This window comes from Sylvia atricapilla, chromosome 2 (assembly GCF_009819655.1).
Source record: "Sylvia atricapilla isolate bSylAtr1 chromosome 2, bSylAtr1.pri, whole genome shotgun sequence".
NCBI classification, from domain to species: domain Eukaryota; kingdom Metazoa; phylum Chordata; class Aves; order Passeriformes; family Sylviidae; genus Sylvia; species Sylvia atricapilla.
The window spans coordinates 10,180,006-10,192,505 of NC_089141.1; the positions used below are offsets into that span (position 1 = coordinate 10,180,006).

A 12,500-nucleotide genomic window follows, 5' to 3' on the forward strand; every position below is an offset into this window, starting at 1 on the left:
ATTGTTTTTAGTTAGATTTGTATTTCTGCAATGCTCACACTTGCATTGAGGTAAGTACTGAAAATACACAGTGGAAGCATTTCCTCACTGACAATAAAACCTGAAAATTCTCTTTTTTTACAGAAGGTAAACCAAGGCACAGCAAAAACTTCAGCTGCCTGATCAGTCCTCGAACCAGAGATCACCTTTCTTTTCTGAAGCCAACCCTATACTGTCACTTAACAGAAATGAGATGGTTACATGTGAAACTTCATTCCACATCTGTCAGGAAGTACAATTAAGAGTGTGTTACCCAACAACAGACCAAATATTTACCAATTCTCAGAGATTGCTGAGAGACAGTGACAGGAGGGAGTGCAAAATGCCCACAACTTAACCACTTCGCCCACACATATATATATATCTGGGGTGTTTCCAATAACCATACAAGTAGCATCAGGTTTTGTCTTTCAACTTTGGTCAGACATTGTGCTTTTATCACCAGCAGTAATTTCTCCATGCTTCTCTTGAAGCAGAGGGAAGAGTATTATTGTGAATGTGCATATATAAACATTTTTTGGATGAGAAAGAAAAGCAGAGGCCGTGCTATTTGGAACAATCCAACATTTCCTTGTGGTTGAATGAAATTGTCATTTTCAAGGCATGACAAATGTTATTATCAAAATGATCAAAGAGAACTTTTTCTCCTTCATTTTCAAGATTCTCTTCTTCCCTTCACATCTCTTTCCACAAGGACTTCTTTTTATGAAGCCTTTCATAATTAAGCCATGTGAAAAAGAGACACCTTGTAGGAGGCTTCAGAGCAGCAGTGTTCACTGATTATGACAGGTTAGGCAAACTCAGAAATGCACAGGATTCAAATCCCACTGAAGTCAAAGAAAACCACTCGGAGTGCACAGATACTGTGACAGAGTATCTCTTTACAAACACACACACACACACACAAAAAAAAGAAAGTGGTTTTTTTTCCCCCAACAAAGAAATTTTTCAAGCTAAAATGTACAAAGCAGGATTACATATATGGAGGAGAAATTTCAGGCTCAGTTCTGGCTTCCAGGAAACAAGAAGACACAGTCTTAAATTCCATGTTTAGGTTGGACATAAGGAAGACTTTCTTCACAGACAGGGTGATTAGATATCAGAAAGAGCTGCCCAGCTGTCCCTGGAGGTGTTTGAGGAAAGACTGGATGTGGCACTCAGAGCTATGGTCACTCACAGGCTGGACTCAATGATCTCAGAGGTCATTTCCAGCATGACTGATCCTGTGATTCTGTGACAGAGCAATGTGACCTGAATCCACACATGCAAATGAACTGAAATTCTTACACAAGTACCGAAAAGCATGTAAATAGACAGAAAGCAGCTTACTGGAGGAGGGCCAGACAGGTTGACAGTGCCAAGACAGTATAAACTGTATTAATTCAGGCTTTGTCTCTGCATGCAGATTCTATGTCACTCAGTCTTTTCTGGTATTTGGGTGTCATCATTACACAGGTACTGACATCAGTGCTGCTCCCAGTGTGGGCACAGTGGCATCAGCACCCAGATGCCTCATGCCAGTCAGGATTTACTCCCATTTACACATAAGAAGCAGCTAAGCTGGGAATTTACACCAGCAGGGACAGCCAGACTTCACTATGATTCACCAGGTTTGATGACACAAATGTAACTAAAAAATTACAATTTTTCTAAGAGGGCAATCTTGTGAACTTCCACAGCGCTAATTCTGATGGGATGTGAGGAGCATGGAACATTAGGGCAGAGATGTTACCATAATCTCACCTCAGCATTTCAAAAGCTGTGCACAGGATTGCATTGCAACGTCTTCCCTAGATATCAGAGGCTGGTCCTAGAAAATCCCAGAGCAGGAAAGACACGATTCTGCAAATTGCTTCTATGTAAAATCACCTAGCTCCTCCAGTTCCCCATGGACAGCTGGCAGACAGGCGCAGGTGTCGTCAGACACTGTGGGACCAGCCATCCCCAGAAAGGAGAAAAGTGCCCACCCTGGGCTCAGAAAGTGGTGGGCAGTGCTACAGCAAAGCCCTGCTCCCTCAGTAGCCCCGTGGCCACCTCCCTGTGCCCCACAGCAGTCAGTGTGGGAGTCCTGCAGCCGCAGCCAAATCCAGCTGGGAAGCAGCAGAGGGGCTTGTAAAGGATTCTGGAAATGTGTTCTGGCATCAGCTCCTTTGTAAGAAGCTGGTATGGGGATGTCTGTGGGCTGCCCATCTGCTGCTAGAGCAGGGCATGCCATGGCTGTGCTTTGAGCAGAGCATGGATTAAGCATCCTGGTTATCCCTGCCAATTCCAGCCCTCAATGACTGCCTGAGGATGCTCATACGCACCTAAGGCTGCCATTATCAATAACCATTTTGGCAGATTACTGAGGGCTCCTCTACGTTGTCACTGTCTCATTCACTTCTTTACTTCTCTTAAAGTATTCTTATTCTTATTCTCTGCATAATTTGAACTGGAATATATTTCTTTTCATAGTATATACTAAAACCAGAAGTGCAGCCTATCAAGTGGCATCTCTGAGACATCTGAAAAGTTTGCTTTTGGGTCAATTCGCCAATACCAGCTTCCAAAAAGCTTGACTGCAAGTGATGTTACTGAAAATCATGCCTGCTTACCCATCAAACACTGGCTATGGATAATTCATTACCAGAATCAATAGTTACATTTGGGTTTTGCCTTCAAAGCAGTCCTGGAAAGCAGTCTACTACTTTCATGAAGTAAACTTTCTGAGAGTACAGTAGAAGGTTTTATTTCCCTGGAAAATATTTTAATTTTTTTGCTGAAAACAGGCTTCAATGTAATGATGCAATCTTAAAAAATCTGTGTGGCTAGCCTCAACTTCTCATACTCCAGCTAAAGCAAGAGGAAGGAGGGGAATTGTAATACATAAAATCAGTTTCCAATGATTATTTCACTCTGGGGGTTTTTTTTGCTTCTATTAGAAAGTTCATCAGCTACTCAGATATGGATGCTCAATTGCCTTGAAACAGTGGCAGAAGCTTTAAAGAACGTTTTTTTATATTTCTGAAGAAGGAAAGCAGCCTGGCCCTTGAGCTGCTTAAGAGTAGTTTCAAAACAGAAGAATGTCAAGGAAATGCATTTGCTATGCAGGAGGCAAGAGATGTTAAGACTTAAGCTTTGGCAAAGGAACGGCTTAGTAAAACTAAGCTGTACATCACAAGTCTAGTAGTTAATTAGACAGCTCATTAGAGGCCAAGTTTTCTTGGCATTCTAAATCCACCAGGAGCAGCTGGCTGGCTGCCATGTATACATGGCCTTGTTGTGAAGAGAGAGAACTGTCACCATGTCCTGGCTGAAGCAGGGAGTTTATTTCACCTGAAATGTGTTTTACAGTAGGTTTCAAAACAAGGATAAACTGTTTAGTGAAACCTGGTATTAGGTCAGAGCACGCTGACCAGACCCAGAACACGACGTGGACAGTTTGGTGGGATTTAAGGGCAGAAGAACATGTCCTCAGGTCTTCTGAGTTACCTGCCCCTCACAGGGCTTGCACTTTGGGATTCTGTGGGCCCCAAAGCACCACAGTTGCACAGTTTGGAACAGCTGGGTACTTGGCTTATTGGGGTTCAGATGTTTCACGTTTCTCCACCTTTGCCTCTGAGGGAAGCCATGCCTACAAGAGCTCCTCAGACCACAATGAGAGGCACCCACAGGATCAGGCTTTGTACCAGGCCAAGCTGCATGTCACCTTCTTGTAAAGCACAGCTAAAACCTTTACCTTTAAGTAAAAACCTTTAAGTTTTGTAAAGCACAGCTAAAACCTTTACAGTTCTGTTGACTTGCTCTTCTAGTCCCTTCGCAACAGCTCATCAGCTAAAGCTTTCTCGCAGTAAGAACATGACCCAGCTACAATTCCTTCCAGGGACGAGGCCAACAAGAAGCATATTTTTTAAGGGAGCACTGTATGGCCAACAACAGGCTCCTGCCATGCACACAGGGAGCTGTGGCTCCTCCTGGAGCAGCCCTGAGCCCAAGGTTTCTCTAGCCCAGGCTGCAGATGAAGTGCAGTCAGTGAAGGGACCCAATTTTTGGTCCCTATTGCTCATCTTTCCTCTTTCCCACTGAACAGCCTGTGGTAAATCCCAGAAAGAGCCTCCTCTCCATGAATGAGGAACGCAGACCACCTTGCTGCGAGTGCTGCGCTCCACTCAGCGGCTTCAGGTCACGATCCCTCTCCTTCTCACCATATGAATTACTCACTAAACAGTGACAGACCTTTGGTCAGAGGGGTGGAGAGTTTCCTTAACACCTGGAACAGCTTATGACCTTCCTGGTTAAGGACCTCTCCTGGGAGGTGGGCGATACAGACCTAAAATCCCTCAAGCAGAGGAAGGAATTAAGCGAGACTTTCCGACTTCCCGCAGCAGCAGCATTCCCACCACAAACCTGGCCAGGGAGGGTGGGGTGAGATGGTGTTGGGATCACACATCCACCCTCCCAGGAGCTTCTCTGCAAGGAGGGTGAACTTTCACTGATGTCACAGCAATGTGGAGTGGCCCACGTGGTTTAGAAAGACTGGTGTTCACATGAGCAGAAAGGATTCCGGGTGAGGACAGACTCACTGGCCACATTTTGAGAAGGTGGCCAAAGCCTGGTTCCCTTCTGAGGAAAACTACAATGGTGGTACCTGCCATATCTACCAAAACAAAATTCATATATACTTCCCCAGTAGTTTGGCTTAAAATTTCAGGTAATTTGCTTTTGGGGTTCATGTGATAAATATGACCCTGAGGCTTGAGCATTTGAAAAAAAACCAACACAGCACAGTCATACCAACTACAGGTTATTTAAAAATTTTGACAAAAACACACATAAAGCATTTGGAATCTACATGAGGAGCAGAAGTCTTAGTTATGAAACTGGTGAGTGATGACCAAGCAAAGATGTGTTATTTAACCTGCCCAAGCCACAGTTCCTTTGTGGGGAAACTCCACACCATCTCTCCAGATCAGGGTGAATCAAACTTCTATCAGTTATGTCCCAGTTTGTTTTCCCTAGGGACATTATTTAAATGTATTAGATGTGCAACAAAGTTGGTGAAAACACTATGAAACTGGTATACACATCACACTGCAATTTCTTCAGAGTAAAAACTACTAACAGTGACATCTATTCTATTGACCATTGGTACAGCAACTTGTTTTACTACTAGGGGATAATAATTGTTGGAAGATGATAACAGAGAAAAAAAAAAAAAAAAAGAAATAGAGAAGAAAGAAGTAGAGCCAAAGAAAGCATGTGCTCCATGCAATGAAATTATCATCTACAGAGCTGAGATAATACAAAGCTTGCTGTTAAATTTCAACAGCACTGCCAGATGGACAGTTAAACTAAATCAAACACACCAGCCCCATATAATTACTGCGTGGAAAAAGGCAGGACAGTGGCCTTTGGCTCTGGCATGAACCCTTTGCTCGAGCCAGGCAGGATGGTACTATCACAGATGATGCTAACAAGCACTTAGGAAAGGATTTTTTCCTTGCTCTTAATGTCTGTATCTACTGTGAGAAACATCTATTTTAATCTTCAGATGATTCAGAACTGGGGGGAAAGGAAGAGAGCTGGATTTTGTCCAAATGCATTCAATAGTTCACTTGAAATTTAACTAAGGGACACTAATGAAATAGACTGGATGAATTCTAGAGGATAATTGCAGAGCAGGCTGGACCTCAGAAAAAGAACTGCGAGTTCAACTGCAGTTTGCAAGTCCCATCTAATCTGTTTTGCTACTGTGACAAATAATCTGGCAAGTGTTTTGTTGCACCCATAAAAATCTGAAGATAATCTGCTTCCAGCAAACTGTTGACTATAAAAAAGGCTGAAATAGAATAAACTCTAAATTTGCTGTTGACTTCACTGCCACTGAGAACAAGTGACGAAATGCCAAATTCTAAATTTGCTGTTGACTTCACTGCCATGGACAACAATCTCCAGGGAAAGAGAGCTTTGCAAGCTCTTTCTCCTCCCAAACACACAGCCACTTCTTCACGGGGTGGGGGACTCACCTGGCCACTAGAATTACATCCCTGCACCACCATATTCCATGCAGGATGTTTTAGGATTCATGTGGCCCGAAGATTTACAGCTGCTGCCGAGGACTCAACCACAAAGTAGTCCATCAGCAGGGGACCCATGTACTCTCTAAGGCTGTTATGGTCAAGCTGCCTTGAGGAAATTTGGAAATATCAGAAAACTGACACGTTTTCTTACTGTCAACTCAGACCTCTGTCATGCACCATCCTGCTCCTCGTAGGTCAAAAAGAGAGATTGGGACCACTGGGAACATACACTTCTGATAACACTCGTTATCAGATTTAAATAATCACTGTGGAACCCAACCAGATTTCTGCAATATTTAGTGACAGATAATTCTGTGTCCACTGAAGGTTTTCTGTCCACAATGGCCAGACATGTAACTCTAGTGCTCCTCGCATTTACAGAGTAAACACAGGACCCACTGCAGCTAACAGCCCTTGCCATCACTGATAAGCAACGCAAAGACTAAAAACAGCTTTAAGATGTTGCCTGTATCACCCCAAACTGAATTTGTGCTCCTACTGATTTACTGTGATCTGCAGGATAATTGCTTAAAGCCCTTATCCAGTTAAATACAGATTATGACCAGAAGTAAGCGGCTGTTTTAACTCAGAATCAGTAAATTTCTTCTATTTTTTTTTTACATGGCAAGTACTTCCTAGTATGAATGATGATGACGATGATGACAGCCATCATTTGAACTTATATAATATAATAAAATGTGAACCACTACTAATTTAATAATAAAGGAGTGCTGCCAATGCACTCTCAGTCTGCCAGTGGTTACTAATTTATCTTTAAAGAAGACAACCAAAGAGAATGAGGCGAATACTGCTGAATTCTGTCGGGATTCTTCCTTTATAAGGAACTCAAATAAAGCCCCCTTTTGGTGTAAGAAAAACAAAACCCATCCAATCAAACGTCACTCTGGAACAAAGACAATTATTATATTAGGGATTTGTATGGCACCAGCCATGCACAATGCAGATTCTATCTACACAAAACCAATTCCATACAGCTGAGGCTATGCATTCAGCTGACAAACGATCTGCAAATATTATTCTGACGACGAAGCTCAAGGTGGCCCTCGGTTAGTAAACAACCATGGAAAATGTACCTCACACGTTTGCCCGACGCCCGAAACCCAAGGCACTTAGAAAGAGACATCTGGATGTTCAGCAATCAGCATGACGATATTCAGAGCCCATCAAAACACGCAGCCACGGCTCGGCGTCTTGTAGCTTAGCAACCAACTTCATCCATCCAAAACAGAGTTGTAAAAGTGGTGTGCTCCTGCCAACTGCTGCCACTCTCATTGAAAAGCTAAACTGGAAAAAATCTCTCCTTGAGTTCAAAGTGGGGCTGTTTTCTCCAGGAAACATCTCCACTGCTTTTTTCATCCTTTAACCCTTTTCGTGTTTACATTCCACAGGGAGCAAACAGATTCATGTTGACATTTCAAAGGTAAGTATATAAAAATTGTGTGGGCTCACACACGCTCTCTGCAAAGAACATCATGAACACATGTAGCAAGAAACTCCAGTCTGGTTCTTAATTCAGTCAAACCCTGCCAAACAATGTCCGTGTGCACACAGCAAAGCATTAAAGCAGATTAAGTTGTCCTGAACTGCATCGAGCAGCTAATCCCAGAGTTAGAGCTGTTAAAATGTAAACCAAGAAAACACAAGCCTGTTTGTTTTTGGTTTTTTTTCTCATGAAGCAGCCCTGAGTAGCAGTGCAGGCAACATTTGCATCTTAAGAGTGGAAGGAGACCACAGGAACTGTGGTGATTTGTTTATTCTCAGCACCACTTACATCCCAGAGAGGTAATTCTATGCATTGCTCCTGAGTCTTTGGAAGTGGATTACTGATTAGCAGCACCCTCTTATTCTGGCAGGAGGGTGTCCCTGCAAAGAATTACAGCTATGCATCTGTAAAGCAACTGCATTTGAAGTCACATCCTATCTCAATCCAAATTAACTTTTAATAATTGATGTTAAGGTTCACAGTCACCACCCTAAGAGTTTCTGAACTGTCATACAGCCCAGGGAAATAAGTGGGAATACTGGCAGAGAGAAACACTCTTCGGAGAGAAGTGATGTACTCTGGCCCAGAATGGCTTAATAAGCTGTTACAGAGGATGTTTACAGCAAACCCAAAAACATTCTGACCCAGTCTAGGTAGCCTGCTTTCATTCAGATTATAGTGATAAAAAAATGAAAGCTTGCAAATTGCACTGATGGGCTTTAAACTGCTAAAAAGGGCTCCTGTTGTACAAGAGATGGCAGACACAGAACCTAATGTTTCAACTATTTACAGCCATAAAAGCAAGCCAGGCGCTTTTTTTATTCCCTTCTGGAGCAACTCCTTCCACAAACCATCCAAAGCATCCTTTTTGGCAAGCTCCGACGATGTAGCAAAGCCGGAGAACTCAAATGATCGGAAAGTCATGCAGTTGTTTCTTTTTTTTTTTCGTATGTGGGGAAAGGGAAAAAAAAAAGAAAACACCAAACCCAAACCGCTGAAGGGATATTCTTACAGAACTTCATTGCATAAACTCGGCCACATGTCTACCAGAGCAATGTCCCTTAACGACCTCTGGCAATGCAATTAATCAACAACCCAGCGTGGAGCAACAAGGCACGGCTCTGCATGGGCAGCACAAGCAGATCCAGCCCAGAGCTGCTGATCAGGGCACCCACTCGGGGGACAAGGCAGGACTGCAGCCCCTTGCCACCAGCCCGGCTCACTCAGCCTGTGCAGCCCTCTTTACCTGCGGTCTGCATTTACGTCCTACACTCCAACCACAAGTGCTGCTGGCCTCCAGTGCGGCGGAGCTGGAAATAGCGTCCCAATGTGCCCCACAATCGGGACATCTGTACTCCTAAGGTGCTCTCTACCACTTTCACCAGCAGAATCGCCTGGGTACTAATTTAGGCTAGGAAGTGCTATCAGCCCTTCCCACCTGGAGCACCTCTGCAGAGTGAGAGGAGCCGGGTGTTACACACCTCACAGGGACTGACAGGACAAAGTCATCCTCAAGCAGAGGGATGTTGGGGTGAGTCCTACCTCCCCACCGGGCCGGGGTCCCGACACTGCGCTGGCGTCCCCACAGCGGGGGTGACAGCACGGGGCAGGGGACACACATAACCCCTCTGCCATCCCCGGCAGCTGGCCGTGGGCGCCAGTCCTGGAGACGCCGCACTGCCCGACGGACGAGCCGGATCCATCAGCGGGGAGGCAACCACGGGGCAAAGCCGAGCAGGCGGCCGGAGGTCCGGCAGCTCGGCCACCCCACGCTCCAGGGACACCTCGTCGCTGTCACGGCCATGCCTATGGCCGGGGCCATGCCTACCTCGCGGGTGAAGAGGATGGCGGCATCGTAGTGCTCCTCGTGGTCATCGTCGAGGCGGTTGTGCTGGTGCTGCCACTTGCAGAAGTTCTTGAGCGTGGTGGCGGCGTTCCTGTTGACCTCCAGCCCCTTCTCCTTGTCGCCCAGCGCCACCACTTTCACCACGGCCAGCCGCACGTGGTTCTCCAGGCTGGCGTGCGCGTAGAGCCGGGAGGCGATGGAGGCCAGGGTGAGCAGGTAGTGCTGCAGCCCCTTCCCGTACTTGCGCACCATGGAGGCGTCGGCCACCAGCAGCAGCTCCACCTGCCGGGCCCGGGACACGGAGCGCCGCCGCCGCCGCCTCCGCCCGTCGCCGCCCGCCGGCGCGGCGGGGTCCCGGGTCTCGCAGCTGGCGCGGGCCGGCACGGTCTCGAAGCTGAAGCTCTCCCTGCGGAAGACGTGCGGGGCGCGGGCCGGGCCCTCGCCGTAGATCCGCGCTCCGGCCTCTGGGTGCGGAGCGCGGCGCGCCGGGCGCACGGTGTAGCGGGAGCGGCCCACGGCGAAGAAGCCGTCGAGGCCGCCGCAGAGGTTGAAGACGGCGAGCGAGCGCGGGCTGCCGTCCACCGTGCCGCGGTAGCGGCAGCGCGGCCCGTCGCGCTCCAGGTCGAGCAGGAAGCGCTGTCCCCCGGCGTAGAGCACGTAGCCCGCCCTGCCGCCCCCCGCGTAGGTCGGGTCGAGGCGCCTGACGGCCCCGCGGGGCGGCCCGGGGGCGGGGGGCCGGGCGGGCGGCGCGCCGGCGGCGGCAGGTGCGGGCGGCGGCGCGGCCAGCAGCAGCCACAGCAGCGCCGGCAGCAGCCGGGCCTCGGCGCGGGGCAGCGGGGCGGCCCTCATGGGAATTACGGGGCTGATAACCGTGGTAATAACGGGAGCCGGCCTTGGAAGGAGCCGGCGTAGTTTAAGGGATGGGGAGGAAAGGGGAAGATGCGGGGAAGGAGGGGGGGTAAAAGAAGGAAGAACAACAACAACAACCAAAAAAAAAAAAAAAGAAAAAAAAAAAAAAAAAAAAAAAGAAAAAAGAAAAAAAAGTGTTCTCGCTCCCGAAGTCAAGTGTGAGTGGGAGAGAAAAAAATGTCAACAAAAGCCGCTCGCGTGTGAACTTTGTGTTTCTCTGCAGGGAAGAGCCGGGAGCACATGGAAGGACAGAGAGAGAGAGAGGAAAAAAAAAAATCTAAATCGCTGCTGCTGGGGAGGCAAAGGGAGGAGAGAGAAAAAGGAGGAGAGGCGGCTCGGAGCCGGCAAGTAGAGAAGTTTGAGCACTTCCCACTCCTCTTCCACTTCTCTGCTGTAGTCACCGGATCATCACCACCAGCAGCAGCAGGGTCTGCTGCGACTCGGCACTTTCTCGGGCTCCGGTGGGCTCCTTTCCTTCTTTTGCCCTCTTTTGTTTGGAAGAGAAGCAGGAGAAGGGGAGAGAAGAAATTCAGGCACCCAAAATCGCCTCGATCGTCTCCGGTGAGATGGTTAAAAAGAAAAAAAAAAAGAAAAAAAAAAAGAAAAAAAAAAAAAAAGAAAAAAAAAAGCCCAAGAAGCGTAAAACGTCCTGGATTTCTGTAAAAGCCCCCTCCCTGTATCTTTCCTGTTGTTGTTGTTGTTGTTATCCCCAGTCTGTCGATGTGAACAAGAGGAGAAGGGAGAGAAATGTGAAGATGAGAGGAGGTGGAACAATGAATTTATAGCGGAATGCCATCCTGCAATGGCAATTTCAACAATTCGTCACTGCAGGCTGCCTCTTAAAGGGAGAGCTTCAAAACCACCACTCCCACACTTCCTTCTCATTTAATCAGACAGAAGGAGAAACTTGAGGGGAGGCGGAAAGGGGGAGGGGGGGCGGCTTCGGGGGGAGGAGAAAAGCAGCGAGAGTGAGCGGCAGAGAGGGAGGCAGGAGAGGAGAAGAGCCGGAGGAAGCCGGGGGCACGGCGGAGAGAGACGGGCAGGAGAGAGATGTTTGTGTTGTGTGTGGAAAACGCCAGGTTCCCCCCGAATCGCCGGGAGCCGCGCGGGGCTCGGGATGTCCCCCGCTTACCTCGCGTCCTGCCGGGGCTGCGGCTCGCAGAGCCGGGGGAAGAGGAGGAGGAGGAGGAGGAGAGGTCTGTGCCTGGCTCTAGCGAGGGAGCTGCCGCGGCTCTGCCGGCCTGAGGGAGCCCCCGGGTCCCGCCGTGTCCCCGCTCGGTCCCGGCCCCTGCCCTGGGCAGCGCCAAACTTCCCTTTGGTCCCGTCTCTGTGTGGGCAGCCGCTGTGCCCCCAGCCTGTCACCGAGGGCGGCAAGGTGTCACCGCCCGGGCGGACCCTGACTGCCCCGAGCGCCGGCAGCGGAGTGGGCGGGGAGCCGGCAGTGCTTGCTCTGACCTTGGGACCCTCGGATCGTCCCCCCGCTGCCACACACAGCCGCTGACCCCGTCCCCTCGTCGGCCACCCGCAGCCTGGGGCGGCAGCAGGGACACCGCCAAGGGCAGGTGGCTGCGGTCACCTTTGCGTCTCGGCATTGCCAGTGATGGAGATGGCAAGGAGCTCGTTCCCTGCCCAGGTCACGGGCTGGAAGGGCTCTGGGAAGGTGAGAGCAAGGGGACTCCTGAGGATTCCGAGTGATTTCCCCCCGCTGAGCTCCAGACCCCACACCGACAAACAAAAGTGCTTATTTATCCCATGTTTCCTCTCCACGCCCCAAGACAGAGCCAGGAACAGGTGCTCTCTGGCTGCAGGACTCTGCAGGGGTGCAGATCTCCAACCTCATCCTCACCTGCAAGCAGCATCTCACCCCTGACCACTCTGTCTAGGAGGAAATGATGTGCACAGCTGTAATGCTTGGCAGGGTGAGGATGGCTTGGTGGGATGCACAGACCTGCCCCTGTAGCTTCCAGGGGCTGCTTTGCAAGTCCCCCATTTCTCTAAGGAACAGCTTAACTGAAGCTACAAAAGCTTCAGAAATTAATATTCCCATGTAAATGATTGCTTTAACATAACCCTGAGGTTATGCTTATGAAATGTTTAACTCACCAAAGTTTTGCCAGTGTTAATTCTTTTTTTTTTTTTTTTT

General features: G+C 48.5%; 1 protein-coding gene across 1 annotated transcript in view; it reads right to left on the reverse strand.

Moving 5' to 3' along the window:
- Positions 1 to 10,312, reverse strand: part of ADAMTS5 (ADAM metallopeptidase with thrombospondin type 1 motif 5) — a 32,806-nt gene extending 22,494 nt beyond the window's left edge. Inside the window, exon 1 of the mRNA XM_066340803.1 lies at positions 9,431 to 10,312. Within this exon, the coding sequence (XP_066196900.1) occupies positions 9,431 to 10,297 (867 nt within the window). The 5' untranslated portion in view covers positions 10,298 to 10,312. The remainder of the gene's footprint in view (positions 1 to 9,430) is intronic.
- Between the last annotated feature and the right edge of the window lie 2,188 nt (positions 10,313 to 12,500).